Genomic DNA, 16,571 nt, shown 5'->3' on the forward strand with positions numbered 1-16,571 from the left:
TTTTTCTTTATTAGTCAAAACCAGCTGAGAATAATAGTCTCCCTGTTAAGATTTCATGCTGCTTAAAACTGGTACTTATATTTGCATATTAAACACCTTAGAAGTGCTTTTTAGTACCTGTTAGTCATGCCATGTGAAGGGCAATGTCTTGTTGCAGCTTCTGTATCATACTTGAATTGGCTGTTTGTCCTTATCTTGGCTTTCCTCTTCACTTTGTCCCACATGCAAGTCTCAGTTTTCAGAAAAGCTGGAAATCTGTCCTTATGCAACTCAGATTAATGACACTGTCTAGGTTTTTCTGGATAAACTTTCTGAACTGAGTGTTCAGAAGCTCATATGTCTATGGAGCTTTAAAGCTATGGAGCTTCATAGGAGATTATTGGGTAGAGGGTATGTGAGCCAAATGTGTTTTGAGTGAGACTGAACTATGAGGTTCATGCTGTGGTCCAGCCTTCCCAAGTCCAGATGTTTTTGTAATTCTCTTCATGGCTGTCTGTTCCCTTAAAAGATAAAGCTTGAGCAGCTGAGATAAGTGTTTGATGTTATGTCTAGGCCAGAGTTTCAGCTGAAACCATTTCAGAAAGAAGGGTGTCATGCTCTGAGGTTGGGGAAACAATCAGGACACAGGGTTTTTGAGGAGTCCTAGATTTCATTCACTTGCCATAGACAGCTAGTGCTTCTTTTATTTTTTTCTTTTCTCTCTAGTTACTTTGTTTTACTTTGTTGCTACCAAATCAAACATTGGACCTTGAAAGTTAGATTTATACCCCTGCTATTTTTGTTCAAGACCTTTTCCTACCTCCTGTGTCTAACAGCAAGCTAAATTTTTCTTCTCTAAGCCTTGGATAGGAGTGCACTGGATGTGCAAGTTTCCCAGATGCTTCTGAGCTTGCTGAAAATACTGAATACCTTTGGGCTGTAGGCTTATGCTCTTATCAGATGTGTTTGATTGCAGTACTGACCACTGATTCATTGCAGATGTTCTCACTTGCAGGCTTAAAAGGTGCTAGTTCTAACATTAGGAGCAAGCAAGTGTTATCTAGGTCTTGCTCAAATTGTTTGCATGTATTAACTCTTCTGGATTTCCAGACTTTGGTTTAGAGTAGCTGTCTGCTGCAGCTCACGTGCTTGTGACAGCCCACATGTAAGACCATGCTTCCAAATGCTGAGTTCACACTGACAGTGGAGTAATCATCTGAGAATTTAAATCTGTGCTTCTTTTGGAGTCTGCTCTTAGTGATTCCTTAAGTCAAAGTCCTTAAACCATTTTGGGAAAAGCTGTGAGAACTATGAAGGAAACTTTCTCTGTTCCATTCAGCTGCTGAAGATGCTCAGATAACCATTGTGTGAAGGATGAGAATAACCCTGTGTCTGTCCTACCAAATACAGCTGTAGAGTGAATTTGGTGACTGCTTGCCTACATTTTAGATAGACAGTGGTATGGATGGAGGCCAGGAATAGAAATGCAACTGAATGAGGCATCAAATCTATAGGGTAGTGATAGATTCCTAGCATAGGAGAGAAACATTGGTGACTTGCAGAAGATTCCATGCTGTTTATTTGATTTCTCAATGATACTCTGATAGTACAAATGTCTACAGTTGCACACTCTGATATTTCCTGGATTTTCAGGTCAGTGGTAATTAACTTTAGGCATTCTTAGTTTGAGGAAAGCAACTTTAATTAATGTTTGGAGCTGATGTGGATCTAGAGTGTTGGGGTTTTTCACCCAAATTGTGTTTCTTTCTTAGCACTATGTGATAATGATGTGAAAGGAGAGATGAAATTACTGTGCTGTATATTTCTCCATTCCTGTAAGGCTGAAAGAAAAAAGGGAAATACATGTATTCTCTCTGATGGCTTAGTGTTTTTTTTCTGCAGAAATGCTTTTTCCTTTTCATTTTTGATTAATGAAGTTCTACTTCATTCTTTATTTTTCTGAGTGTAGACTGTGGGAGCTGTTTGAATCTTTGCCAGTGACTGTCATGAAGCAGTTTCATAGTCCTTATGTGACTTTGCCAGTGTGTTCAGTATCATCATCTGTCTTCTTATTAATGCTCTATTCCTCCAGTTGAAAATACAGCTGTGAATGATTTGAGGTGCAAATGTCAAGAAGTGGCTTAATGAATGCCTCAAATTAAGAGTATTTCAGTGTGATTTTTCTCTCTCATATGACATCTCTGCATCAAATCAGCACATCTTGTAAGTCACTAAAAGCCAATATAGATTACTAGTTTGTTAATATTGTTCTTGACTTTTATTAGGAAATACGATAAATTTCATAGAATAAAGAGTATGTTGGGAAACTCAGTAGGGCAGCATTAACTCCATTTGCCAAGTGGACTCATGGCAGTAAATGTTTAGCAAAGTCTGTAATCTGTCTTGAAACAGATGACTTCCTGGGAAAAGTGAAAGGGCATATGCATATCAAAGGAGGAAATATTTCATCTTCCTATTGTAGTCTTTCCTAAATTCAGCTTAAAGCAGTTAGTTGCTTTTCTATCATTGGAGGTAGCTATAGTTTTATTAGGATGTGCAGATGTAGACTGGTGAGGTAAGCTTCTGGTGCTAGGCTGCAAGGGCTGAGCACTTCTGCTCCTTCTGTGATTGTTACAGAGCAGGGAAAGGCACCAGGGACTGGGCTTTGTCTTAGCAGTTTCCTTGGTGTTTTTCTTGATGTCACTTGGCAACCTGCAGAAAAAGGTTGATAAATGCATATGCAAAAGCATGAGTGGGGGTGAGGAAGAAACTGAAGCATAGACCTATATGCAGTCCATGCAGGGCTGGGCTGAGAAGCTCGGGTGGCCTCAGCTGTACCACTCCTGAACTTGCCTTTGCAGTCTTTTTTATTCCCTGGTTATTTAAATAGAAGATAATGTTTTCACCAGTAAATTCCATCACTGAAGAGGTTAAAGGGAAAATCCTATGGAAAGGATGTAACATTAAGTCTTTGTTTATCCAGTACTTTGATTGTTACTCAGTAGTCCTGGCTGCTATTTTTTTAACCTTGCAATAAAAGCTTTCTTTTGTCCTTTTCAGTTGATCCATTTAACATGACTTTTTTTTCATTAATTCTTTCTTGTCTCTCGAGTTCTAGCAGAATTATTTTACATTGGTGAACTTTTATAACTGTCCATATGTGTTTTCTTAGTCCAAGGTGAATGTGATGTGTTTGGCCTTTTTCATTGCAGAATAAATTATTTTACTTGTGGCCTTTACTGCAGATGTAGAACTTGCATGTGAATAGTGACCAGGGCTTGGCTCATATAGATCCTCAGTTCTGCAGAGACCAAACTGCACTGGACAGGATGAAATATATCAGGGTGGTCTGAGCATCCTTGATAGGACCTCTGTCTCTTGAGAATCATACTGATTTCTTTGACAAACACAAACATTTTGAATAAAAGAGCGAAATTGAATCTTCTGCCTTCCCTCCTGTACTTGCAATTAGCAGTTAAACACAGAGCTAGAACTGCATATAGCCTGTCTTTTTAAAAAAAATTTAATTTTGTATTTCTGCTTCTTTATAGCTATATTGGCTGCAGATGCAAGAGGCAACTTGAATACTTGCTAGATACTGTACACTAGACTTTATGGCTTCCTGGGTGGTCTGCATGGAGTTTTCAGACATGAGACAATGCATCTCTCACTTGCAGCCTGGTAGCTGGATTTCTGTTGGATTCTTTGGAGGAATTTCCATGCTAATGCCAACATTGAATTTGGCACAGGATTTGCATAATTTATAGAAATTGCTATGCTTGGCTCTATTTCTGTTCATGTAATCCCAATTACATGCTTTATTATGAAATAGTTGTCAGTTCTTAGATCCTTATTCAGTTCTGATCTTCCTGGAAATGTAGAAATGCATTTTGGTTTTGACCTAAGATGACCTCTTGTTCTTATGATGCAAGATGGTGCATGATGAAACTTCATTTTCCGTGTTTGTTCACTTCTCTGCTTCTGTGCACTGCTGTACCACATTGTCAACTGAGATCTGTAGGTCCTTAGCACAGGTGATTGTGATCTTTAGAATGACTTGTGCTCTTCTAATGTTACTTTTATCCTCCATGGGCCTTTCAGTCTTCTGTGGGCTGATAATATGAAGTCTTGTTCAGATTATTCCATGATGTTCTTCCAGGGGATGCAAACTAAGTTCTTTATTACCTTTACTCATCTTTTGCTTTAAAAGCAGATCCTGTGCCACAGAGCCATAGAAGTGTTTGGTATGGAAATTGGTGGGTCAGACATGGCCTGGGCTGGATCAGACCTACCAGCACGCTTAAATGTGAAGGGAGTTCTCCAGACCGTACCTGTGAGTGGCTCTGCATTGTCCTTCAGTGCAGAGACCCCTAATGATTTGGGTGCTGGGGGAGGATCATCCTGATGATGTTGGTGGAGGCCAACATCAAACCACACTTAACATGGCCAGCTGGTCCAAGCTGATTTTTGGTGGAGAAGTCTTTTTACCTTATTCTCTCTGATTATTTTGTTCTATTTTCTCTAATATTCCAGCACTTCTTTATTCCACTACATGAAAAAGTGGAGAAATATTTCTGTATATCAAGGGCTTAACTTGGTGAGTAAGGCTTTAAACTAAGGTTATGGGAGGAGGAAGCAACCTGTAAGGTCACAGAGAGGTGGCATGAGTGCCAAGGCAGGCTATTGCCACCTCTATTTTCGATGGAGGAAAAGCTAGGAATGGGACTGCCCCTTTCTTGAGCTGTGAACTGTGTGATCAGTTCAGTTCCTCTCCTGTAATTGTCACACCCTGACCAAACTGTATTTTAGATTCAGTTGTACTTTGATTGTGTGGATCTGTGTTTCATCTTGTTTTAATTTAGACACATAACTCCAGACAAGGATTGCCTTTTCCTGCAGCTTGGCTCTGTGTGTTTGACTTTCTTCAGATATTTGGGACTTTATCTGTCTTTTGTGAATCCAGGCCACTTCCAGCCAGCATGTGGGCAGACTTTTGGCCCCTGTATTTGTAGTGATACAGCTAAATGACACTGGAAGTCTGCAACAAGACTCCAATTTTACTAAAAAGGAAGATAACTTTGAATCTGTAATTTTGGAGTGTCCTAGTGTCTTTCCTGGGGAAACAGCATGTGATAGAGATTGATTTCTAAGCTAATAGTAATGCTGACTTCTAAAAGTGCCCATGAGGGTGAGATGGCCCATGGTGAGGGCAGCATTTCTTTGCCTGCAGTAGCTTGCACATCTCACCTGCCAACAAGAGGAAGGGGCATGGATGCTTCCTGGTTTGATGTTACAGCCTGAAACTGTACTTACACCCTAGTGAAAATCAAGAACATACCCCTGCATCTGGCTTGAAACCAGAAATGTTGTTTTGTTTTGTAATACTTGTTTTTGGAAGTGCCTGTTGCAAGGTAGTGCAAGGTAATTTCAGTGAACATGAAAACTTAAATCCTAGGGAAGGTGAAACAGTTGTGACAAACAGAAGATAAATCTTGTGAAACATTGCAGTGGAGATCTGTCCTTAGTGTTTAGCTCATATCTTTGGTTGCAAAGCTGATGAAGTGCTGAGTTAATAGAAAATCCAGGATGTTGTTGTAGTTATGAGGTTATGTATCTCTTATTGCATTTCCTCTTTTTGTATTTCTTGTTGGGAAGAAGGCAATGTTGGTTTGAATGAGATAAGACTGATGACAGATGGGTCAGTGGCTATAGATGGTTTTAAAAAAAGAGTTATTAAAAAAATTCTTTGTGGTTTTTTGCTTAGTACAGATGTTAGTTTTGGGAGTCAGAAGGGTTAATAAAAATTGAAGGCATGTTTCTTTTTATGGAATGGATACCTTCCTATGCACAGTCCTGCTGGTGGAGGAGGTGAGGTTGTACAGGACATAATTTCTTGTGGGAGGAATAAACTGGGAAGAAATTATGAAGAAAGCAGCACATGGGGGAAACAGAACTGTCAGTATGTGAAGAGTAGGGAGAGATGCACAGGTGGAGTGGGGATGGTGGGTGGCACTCGGGTGCTGGCAGGGAACAGACACTGTGTGCCAATATCAAGCGTGCACGTGTTCTGCAGCTTCTGTTACCTAAGTGATGTCAAATAGAATACTTCCTTTGGCTCAGGAATTAAACCTTAATGGGATTGAAACCAATGGCATAGTTTACATTGGCCTGTCTGCTGCAATCATTGTGTCTGAGGTACATGTTTAGGCTTGGCTGTTCTGCTGGTAAATGAGAGTGAAAAGCTTGTGACCTTCAGTGGTAAACTACTGCACCAGAAATCCTAGGGGTGTCTCATGAGAAAAGTAATCTTGTATTTTCAATGAGGTCTTTCTAAAAGCTTGTGAGAATTTTTTTCTTGTTGTTTCTTTTAATCTCTGATTGGGTTATCTTTTACTTCTCTGTATTTTTTTTATTGTGTAGCTGTGAGACCCAGGGGTCCTCAGTGTGAGGAGACCCCTGAGTTGAACCCAGCACTGCACCTTTTCCTTGTGTATCTCATGTGAATTCTAATGGTTTTAATTTTTGTATCCAGTGTTTGATTTACAAGATCACAAAATATTCAGGGATGCTGTATTTTGTACATGAGTTGCATATATTCTGAGTGATTTTGTTTCTGTAGCTGTCCCCTGTTCATGGCATAAACTGACTTTGCAGTTTTATACTGAAAACACCTGAATTTTAAGCATTTTTGCCACTGTGAGTGGCAAAAACCTTTCTCTTGAAGAAGAGCTGCTTGATTATGAAGTTGTGGGTTGGAATGGACAAGGAATGAAGAAAAATTTCAAAGCTCTACATATCAGAACTTAGGAGGAATGTTTTTCATACAGTTTAGTGTCAAGATTATTTGTACAGCAAGCAGGAAAGCTTTGTTTATCACTGCCTAAGTGGTTTCAGTAATACTTTTTATCACTCTGGATAGCTTGCTTAATTCTAGTGATTTCTGAATTAATGGTTACCCATGTGTTCTCTTGCTATGGTATTTCCTGGAGACTGAGAAATGTCAATTTAGGAATACTTTGGAGTAACAATAATCTGTTAACAGCTGCTATAAGGACTTGCTGCTGTTCAGTTTTGGTGCCTTTTGCAGGGGAGACTCATGCAGCTTTTATGATATTGTGTCCTTTGCTTTTGTTTTCCAGAATATGACAAACTGGGCTTTCTCCTGAACCTGGACTCAAAATTGTAAGTAGAACAGTAGGATTCTTCTTCATTTCTTTAGTTACAGCTTTATGTTGTAAGCAACTTTTATGTCACCTGGGCAGCTGGCTCACTAAATTCTGCATTTCTTCCTGGGACAGCCAAGTCCTGCAGCAACCTGGCAATTACAACTCCTTTCCTTGCACTAGGCTTTGCAGGCCAGCTTGGGTTGTGGTTCACTGTCATTAATTCCTTAATAACTGATCAAGAGTCTATAAATACCCACTTGAAGCCACGACTGTCAGTCTGCTCTAGATAGCCTTTTCTTAACCTTCCAAATGAAAAATGAATTACAGATGTGAAAGCAGAAGAAATGGGAATCTCCAATTTCCTGGGATGCTTAGGAGTTTATATTTATTTCCTACTTGTTCCTTTCAAAATGGATATTACTATTTTTGTTGATGAAATAGAGCGGAAGGAACCTCAGCTCAAGGCGGGGACCTCTTGCTATGTCAGAGGGACGCTGCAGTGCTGAAGGATGAAGATGCTTCTCGTGCTTTTTGCCTTAAATCAGTCGAATTGAGCCTGGGTTGCCGAACACTAGGGGTCAGCAGCCACCCTGTTTCTGGGGTCAGCAACCTGACGGAATTTTTTGGTATTGGGAGCAAAAACGCTGCTAAAAGCCTTTTACTTAAAAGGGCCCAGAACCAATCTCGTGGCTTTGAATGACTTGAGAATCATCCCCTGCGCAGCATGTCATGTCAATATGAACCCCATTCTTAATGTTTTGAAAATATCATTGTACCTATAGGTGAAACAATTTAGTTTAATAATCATGAGCAGCCTGTGAGCTTCCATAATGGAATAAAAGCATCCTGAGTGTGTTGGGAATTGCTGCTTGCAGGAGATGAGAAAGTTTCTAAGTAGGAACTTCTCTTGCAGATGCAGCTGGGTACATAAACTCAGTTATAGTAACATATGGCAAAAAGATTGCAGAATGCATATGAGAAAGAAGGAATGTTGATTATTTGTTTATTAATTTTCCTCCAAAGGTTCTCTATCTTGTTCAGTGGTCAGGAAGGATAGTGTTGACTGCATGAATAGTTCAAGGTTTCTTTCTGCTCTCATTCAATGTAGTGTTCTACACAGTTTTGTTGCATGCTGTCTGGAACCCATGCTGGTGGCATATTTACCCATTTTCTTTGTTAAATTTTCTGTGTTGGGACATCCTAGTGATTCAGGAACAATAGTGTGTGTACCCATAGATGAGATTCACATGATACATTACCTTCAATTTATACATGTAGAAGTCAAAGCAAAAAGACAAATCCAAAATTGTGAAGTGGGTAAAGTAACCTTTGAGTGAATGTCTGGGTGTTGGAGAGGGGAAATTTTTTTAGCTTTTTAACTAGACTGATTGTTTTTTCCAGGCTATTTCTGTGTATTTTGTAATGTCCAATTTATTGAACACGCCCATTGACTGTCCACACACAGTTGTCATCCCAGTCTGGGCTGCATCCAAACCACTGCTTCAGTCTTCCTCTTCCTTCTCCTTCTGCTTGCACTGTCCTTTTCATTGTGCTTTTAGCAAATTCCTTGAGTCTTCCTTCCCCTCAGGCCTCTGTTCCATTCTTTTCCCCCTTCTTTGCTGACTTACCTGTTTGATTACAGCACTCCAAGGCACAGTCTGCTTTTTCTTATTTTTCAGCATGAGGCCAAGTGAGGTTTTTACCTGCTAGAGGGCTTCCAGAGCACTGATTTATTTTCTTAAAACCTAGCCTTTATAAACTTTCCATTGGTTTGATTAAAAAAATATTTTGTTGACTACTTAAAAATATATATTCTAAATATGCATGTTTATTTTTCAAAGTCCTAGAGTTAACTTCTAGAAAGAGTTGTAACAAAATCAGCATGATTAAAATAAATACTACAAGTTAGCTTAAGGAAAAAGAAAGCAAGTACTGTATGTAGGTGAAATAACTTTTTTTTAACTACAGCTTTGTTAGGTGTTTGGTTTTTTTTTTTTTCTTTTTGTTGTGGTTTATTTGTTTCTTCTGTAAAATTAAAGCTGATCCTGCTTTAAAAATAGAGCTGATGACCTGCAGACTTCACTTCTGGCCTGAATATTCTGAACTTTTTGTTTTTTTCTTTTTAATAGCATGGAAGACAGAAAATACCATAAAATGTAGGAAATAAATTTGGGAAGAAAAATGGCTGATAGTATAGAGCTACCATTCTACAAGTTCACCTTTGTTGTTCAGAAATTTTGTGGTACCAAATTTCTAAGTACAGACTGAATTCAGTGGGACTTAGTGGTTAAAAATACTTGCTGTGACTGAGTCAAGATGGTACCATCATAGAAGCACTCTCTGGTTTAAAAAAAATGCTTAGAGTTGAAAGGGGTAATATGTTCTGCACTGATGACTTTACTGGCAGAAATAATTGAATTGTGTTTGTTGTTGTGATATAATCACTCTGGTGGAATCTTGCCATAAATCATAACTTTATAGGGTTCACTTAATTGACAGCATGTGAGACTCTTGTGTGACTTGAAGCACTTAGGGCAACAATTAGTTTTCTTTGGATTCTTTTTCTTAATCTTTCATTTGCTCAAAACCTGTTGCTGGCTGTGTCAGTTGATGTCATTGAAACTAGTGGCCCATAAGACCAACATTTTCTGCAAAGGTAGATCTGCATTACACCTTAAGTGCTCTGACTTGCATTTTGGATGTCATACAAAGGAAAACATTTGACATAACTAAGTAGTAATGTGTCCATTTGCCTTTGCATCTCTTGTTTTTTGTGCATTGCTACTTGAATGTCCTCTACCCTGCAGTTGTCCAGGGCTTTTATTCAGATATAGTACAGTCTACTCTGGTTACAGGAATGTAATGGTTTTGTTCTCCCTGAATTCATGGAAATGCTAATGAAACCAGATTTGTTCACTTTGGAAGGAATTCTGTCAGAAGCACTTGAGTAGTTTTCTGTGGGATCTGATAAATGCCTGGCTGTAATTAGGGAGGCTGGCATGGACAGGAATCTCACCTGTGAGGGAATGGCCACTTTTAAAGATGCTGTATGAAGGCTTCATGGAAATGACAGCTTCTGACCAATCTTGTTGGGAAGAAGAATATTAAGGTGGAAGATGCTTCCGTTCTGGTGCCTGAGCCTGGGAAAGCTCTTCTTTAGAAAGCCTAACAGCTTTTAAAGGGCAGGATGGTATCCAGGTGGGGACTGTTAATGACACACAGGGTGAATGGAAAGCTGAGGACTTCCATACACAATGCAGTTTATGAATGAGTTGTTCCCTTAGTCAAAACAAGACCTAAGTCCCATAAGGACCAGGTTAGTGAAAAAGATCAGTTGCAAGAGGAATTTATCTTTTAGTTATGTTTGTAATAACCATAACATCATTACCAGAATTAGAATAGCAAAACAAAATGTGCACTAAGTATAGAAACAGGCCAGTTGCATCTGTTTCTCCCTGCTAAAGAGTTTTCCCAAGCAGCAGGAACCTTTTTAAAACCTGTAAGGATAACATTTGCTGGTTGTGCAGAGAAAAACACTTATACAAAAACTATGATAGAACTCACGGATTTTCATCCTTGGGGGGGTCAATAGTTCCTGAACAACTTAAGACTATCAATCACTTTGGTGACTCAGCCAGTGGATTACTGGGTGCCACCAAACGCCAAGATTTGCAGTCACTTCTAACATCTGTGCTTGGCAACGAGTTGCATGCTTTTGTTATTATTAAATATTTATATTGTAGTAGTTCTTTGAGACTGGCCAGGTCTTAGAAACAAGAGTCTCATTCACTACAAATTCTGAATCATTCCCCAAGCAGAATCTATGTTTGCATTGAATTAAATGAGATTTCCAAAGGAGGATCATGAACGTGGAGTTAATTATGGACTGTATTTAATGCTTATTAGGTGGGCCAAGCTGAAGGTTGTATTGTCATTCTTCTGCTTGGTTTGGTCACCTTAATGGCTGCTTTGTGTCTGCCTTGGCAGATTGCAAGTGTAGGTTCACTTGTGCTGAGCATATGAAAAGTTCCTTTTTTGTAACCCATGTTATCTGGGGGCTTGTCCCTTGCATTGTGCTTCTGGGCCACCTTTCCTTCCTGCTCTGCTGGTCTGTCATTTCCTCAGTGGGGTGGAAGCTTAGTGATTGCTTCTACCCCTCTTTCAAACTCATCCTTCAGAAACTACTTTCATAGACTTCAGCAGGTACACTGAGGGTTTGATGCCTCTAAACAGAGAAAAGTTCCCCTTAGGAACTTGGTAGATCTTTTCACCTTCCACCATAGTCAGTTCAAAACCTTGGAAGTCAAGATCTCAGCTAATGAATATGGAAAAATCTTCCAGGGATTGACTTTGACTGGGGAAGAACCAGTCCCTCATAAAGTTTAACAAATGTTAGGAGATACACGTGAGTTTCATGGAATCATTTTGCACTTAAAACAGGGGGTCTTATCATTTTCTTTCAAGGTAGGAATAGGAAAAAAAAAAAGTTGTTGCCCCTCTCAATTGGAAAAATGGTTATATGATCACTATGGTTAATCACAATAACATAATATTAGCATGTATGAGTACACCCTATTAACTATATGATATATATTTTATATTGTGTACTTTGGGAATCTTTAGGCAGAACTTAACTAAAAGAAGGAATACTTTTTCAATAGGCTTTTTGTTTTGCTAGACATTTTGTAATATTGTGTATTTACATATTTCTTCATTATGGAATAGATTGGGAAAGTGCAACAAAGATTTTTTGAATATTCATGATGATTTCAACTTTGTGTTAAAAAGAAAAGACAAAAAAAATTGTCTCTTGTGGAGGGGAAGGCAGAAATAACAACCTTCACCCTGCAAACTCAAATGAAACTTGATATAGACTTTGAAAAGACCATAAAAATGGAGGGAGTTTGGGCTAGGGAAACACACAGATTGGGTTACTTATGTTTGTTGAAATTTCTTTACTTCAGAGCTTTAATAATGAAGAACTGAAACAGAGCCCCTTCCCCTCATTTTCTTTCTAGGCTGGGAGACTGCTTTGAGACTGTTTGTGTCTTTGTGTGGTACTTTGCCATTAAACACTGTAAAAATAAGCAGTAAACGTGTTGGAATGCTGGACTTTCCCCATGCCTGGTGCTGTGGGATTTCTTTCTGCCCTGTTTTTTTTTTTTTTTCAATTTGTCTTTTTGTATTCCTGCAATCCTGAATGAGGTACAAAAGAAAAGTGAGAAGTCCCAATGATATCCTGCCCTGTCCAAGGCTGAGTGTCTCTCACAGGCTAAGTGAAAGGATTCTGACCATCACATGAAGAGTCTCCTGATGCTTTTTCTGAAAGATTATTTAAAGGCTTAGCATGATTTATGACACTGGTATTTTTCTGGCAATTATTTATTTCTCTTTCATTTCAGATTTTTACTTCATCTCCTTCTACCTAATCTCTTCCATTCTGTACTAATTGTTTGAGCATTGAAATAGTTAAGAAAACTAACCCAAGCTATTTATAGCAATTCAGTTACCTGGCTGTTTGTTGTTCATCCATTGAACCTCTCCCACATTTGGGTGGGATGTAACTGCCGTCCCTGGTTTTGTTTTGCTCTTCTTAATTAATTTCAGTTTGTTTCAATTTTGATCCTTTGTCATTCTGATAAAGATTTCTTATGTGTGTCTTTGTTATGTAACTTTGGGATTCCTGTGTTAGACACAGTTTCAGTTGATGAAGAAGATAAAAATTGTAGAATTCAGAATTGCTGGCAGCTTAGATAGAATTGATTCATTGCTTGATTTGTTAAGTGCAAACAAAGTCAAGAATTTATGTTTGGTGCCTTTAGAAGGGCCAGTTTCCTGAAGCTGGAAGTAATTATGAATCAAACCATGTGGGAAAAGCATGTAAAGCAAGAGATATGAATGGCTGGGCATTGTTTAGACCAGTTTTATACTGTTTGCCCCAAAAGTTCAGTTTCATAAGAAAGAAATGCTCATGGAAAAATAGTTTTATTGAGAGTATAAGGGGAGACAGTGATAATGTATTTATAGAAAAGGTAGAAGTGTGCTGCAGTAAATGCAGAGTTTTGTTCAGCTTGGATGGAGGGAAAAAATGCTCTCCTTAATATTAACAATAAAATTTCAAGCAGTAGATACCTAAATTTATGTGCTTTAGAATTGGTATGTCTGGATAAGATTTTTGAAAGAATTTCTGAAGAAATTGCAGAGGACTTTTTGGACTACTACAGAATATTAATAAATCTTCAAACACTAGGGATTCTCCATATCCTTGGCAGAAAGTTGAAGTGCAAATATTTTAAAAGCAAAAGGCAATGACTCATAATCTTTTCAACCCATTTTTGATTTTGAGATCAATAGCACATTTGCTACTATGAGTTTCCGCAGAGAAAAAAGAAGTAATACCTATAGTTCCAGTTATTGTGCACACTAACAAATGAACACTTTTTAAAGATGGATTTGTTCTTCATGTGAGTACCCATGAAGGTGCCTTCTGTATGTGAGATTGATTTCTTTCTTGATATGTTTGTCTTAGAACTAAGTTTGTACATTTTGTGTTCTTCTAACCAGCCAGACGAGTTGCATCAAATGGGGAAATCTCAGTTCTTTTTTCCCCCTTTGTATGTGTAAGGTGGAATGCTTTGTACTACTACAAGAGCTACTTTGCTTGTAGCTCTTCACCACAAGTAGCATCAACCTAATTAAATATTGGTTTATTTGTTTTCCGGGATGGAATATGGTTACAGCTAGTTACAAGTTTCTACTTCGTTGTCCTGCTACTGTTGCTCCTGCAAAAGTTTTAACAGTTGTTGCATTCACAGAAGGCTAAATTAGTAGCAAAACTCTGTTTAGGAAATATCTAATAAAAGCTCATAAATGGCATGGAGGTCATCATGTTCCTTTGTTTTCTTGAGATAAGAGTTCATTAAAAGCTACACTTAATTTTCTTCCTTCGGAGATCTGTTTTAAAACTCAGAGACAAAATATCTTCCTAGAAAGACCTTCTTGTTCCCTGAATAACTTCAGAAAATTGAATGAATTGGGCTATCCAAGCATTGGTTATTCCCAAAACTTCAGTTAAAGAGATCTTGGTTTTGATAGAAATTTATGCTAAAATGCTGGCTTTCATAATTTTGTTCTTGATCTTGGTCCTAAAGAGCAAAGCACCAGCACACATTGTGGAAGCAGGTGATGTGTTGCTGCCTTTATTGAATCAAAGCAGTTATGAACTTATCCTCAAACTGATGCAAGAGCTTCCTCTCTTGAAAATCCTGAAGGTGTGTGTGTGATCACCAAGCATCAACCCTTTTGTGCCTGCCTGCAAGGTCAGCGATGTTCCACCTCCAGAGGGAAACCTGCTTCCCTTTTGTGTTCTCTTGGAAATGTTGTAGGGAACCCTCATCAGATGATTGAGTGGGAATCAAGTGTATTCCAACAGGTGAATGTTATCTATTTTATCAAGCCTTCCTCTGAACCTTGTCACTTACTCTGAAGAGCACACTTGCTATGGTATCCAGACACAGCTCAGTTGGCAGCCCTTGATTTATAAGCTGGCTCTGAGGAGGTTTTGTAAATGGAGTGTATGGGAAGAGACATATATAGTATACTCAGCCTGCCTCTAATTTTGTCTTCTGCATTGCTATCATGTCACCAGAGAGATCAAAGCTTTGCTGTCTGCCTCATTCTGCAAAGATTGCCATACATAAATTTTGGAGTATGTGGTAGATCATCAAGGCAGCAAAGAGTTTAGTGGAACAAACACATACAGACTTCTTGTGTGCTGAGGAAGGCCAGTAAAACCAAGACCTACTTTTAACACTTGTGATTAACATCTGTTAGGTAAGAAAACAATATCTTATTACACCTTGAGAATGGAAGATGCCTTATTGTTGTGCTTGAGAACTGTCTAGCAGAAGAGAGGAATAAAGGAGACTGAAGGAACCCTGTTAAATATAATCCAAGAGATATTTTATTTTACTTGTTCTGTTCTCAGTCTTAAGACTGGAAATCTGGTAGTAAGTTGTGATGAGCAAAGACTTATTTATTTTATTTTTCAAGGACTGAAGGACAAGGTAAGTTTTGATTAGATTGATAAATTTAGGATGTGCTTTTTCCTTCAGGAAGCATGATGTTGCTGCTGGCATCCTTGAGAAATCTGCACTGGAGAAGTACTCCAAAGGACCCCAGACATGACTAGGACTGGTGGAAGAGGTGATGGGGTGTGATGCCCATTGCAATAAACAAAACATGATCAAGGCTACTATGGAGCAGGAAGGTTAATGGCAGCTGTGTCTGATGTGACATGTTTGGAGAAGGAGTCATATAGCAGTTGTTGCTGTAAGATGTTTTTGAGGTTATGGGTGTTTAAATAAATTATGAGACTGAGGTGAGGTTTTCTCTGTTTGCTTTTGAGAAAACCAGGCAATTGAATTAATTTTAATGAAATACTTTTTACTCTAACATTACAGAGAAGCTCATGTGATTCTTTCCCAGTTCACAGCAGAAATGTAAACAGGCAGAAATGCTACTGCTAACACTAGCTTGCAGTCCCACTCTTGCTCTAAGAAATCAGAATGAGGACTACAAAGGGAAGGACAGAAAACTGAGAACATGTATGTACTGTTCTTGCCTTGTCTGCCATGCAATCTGTTCCAACTCATCAAAGAATAAACTGAAAAGCCAACAAACAGTGTTTTAAATTTCCATATTGAATGTGTTTGAATAATTCTGGTTGATTTCAGACTTCTAAATTCCTACTTAGAAATATCTTCTCCCTGGCTCCTTAAAAGAGTTAATCTTGAAGACCTCAAAACTGTGAGTGGTGTCCTGTACAGCTGCAAAATGTCAGGTGCCTTCCTCCTGTCCCCTTTAATCTTCAGTCAGTGAGTCTTTCTATATCATTGAAGGCAGAAATTCCCAAAGGTGGTTGTGTCACTGGACTGTTTGAGTCAGAGACCCTTGATCAGTACAGGAGTCGAAGGTGTATTTTAACATCTTGGAACTTGGCTCAGATGATTTTGTCAAGTGTTGCTATTTTGGTGAATTAACAAGGAGAGGATAGGATTTGTCCTGCTAGCAAGGGAAACCTATGGCTCAGCCTTGGGCCTCTCCTTTAGCCTGTTCTCCAAACAATTTGGAAAAAACATTTCTCTCTCTCTCTCTGTCTCAGAGCCACGAATAACCAGCTGATCTAGGGCTGGTGTTCAGTGGAGTTATGATGATACAAGATGAAGGACAGTCTGATTAACTGGACTATTCACAGTTCTTTGAGACAAACTTTATTGAGTTCTCTGACTCATGGTGCTTACCTATGGCAGTTTGGGCAGTTGGTTAGGCAGCCTTTTCAGACAAACAGCTGCTCTTTGAAGCCAAGGAAGGAAAAAAAAGGCATTTATCTTAGCAGAAGAACATTCACTAGAACAATGTATGGAG

The 16,571-nt window shown here is 38.7% G+C and overlaps 1 protein-coding gene across 5 annotated transcripts in view; it reads left to right on the forward strand.

The window, feature by feature from the left end:
• Nucleotides 1–16,571, forward strand: part of ST3GAL3 (ST3 beta-galactoside alpha-2,3-sialyltransferase 3) — a 169,386-nt gene that overhangs the window by 41,648 nt on the left and 111,167 nt on the right. For all 5 annotated transcript variants that reach the window (XM_058030422.1, XM_058030421.1, XM_058030424.1 and 2 more), the window contains one exon: nt 7,119–7,161. In XM_058030422.1, the coding sequence (XP_057886405.1) occupies nt 7,119–7,161 (43 nt within the window). The remainder of the gene's footprint in view (nt 1–7,118; nt 7,162–16,571) is intronic.

Source organism: Melospiza georgiana, chromosome 9, assembly GCF_028018845.1.
Source record: "Melospiza georgiana isolate bMelGeo1 chromosome 9, bMelGeo1.pri, whole genome shotgun sequence".
Lineage (NCBI taxonomy): Eukaryota > Metazoa > Chordata > Aves > Passeriformes > Passerellidae > Melospiza > Melospiza georgiana.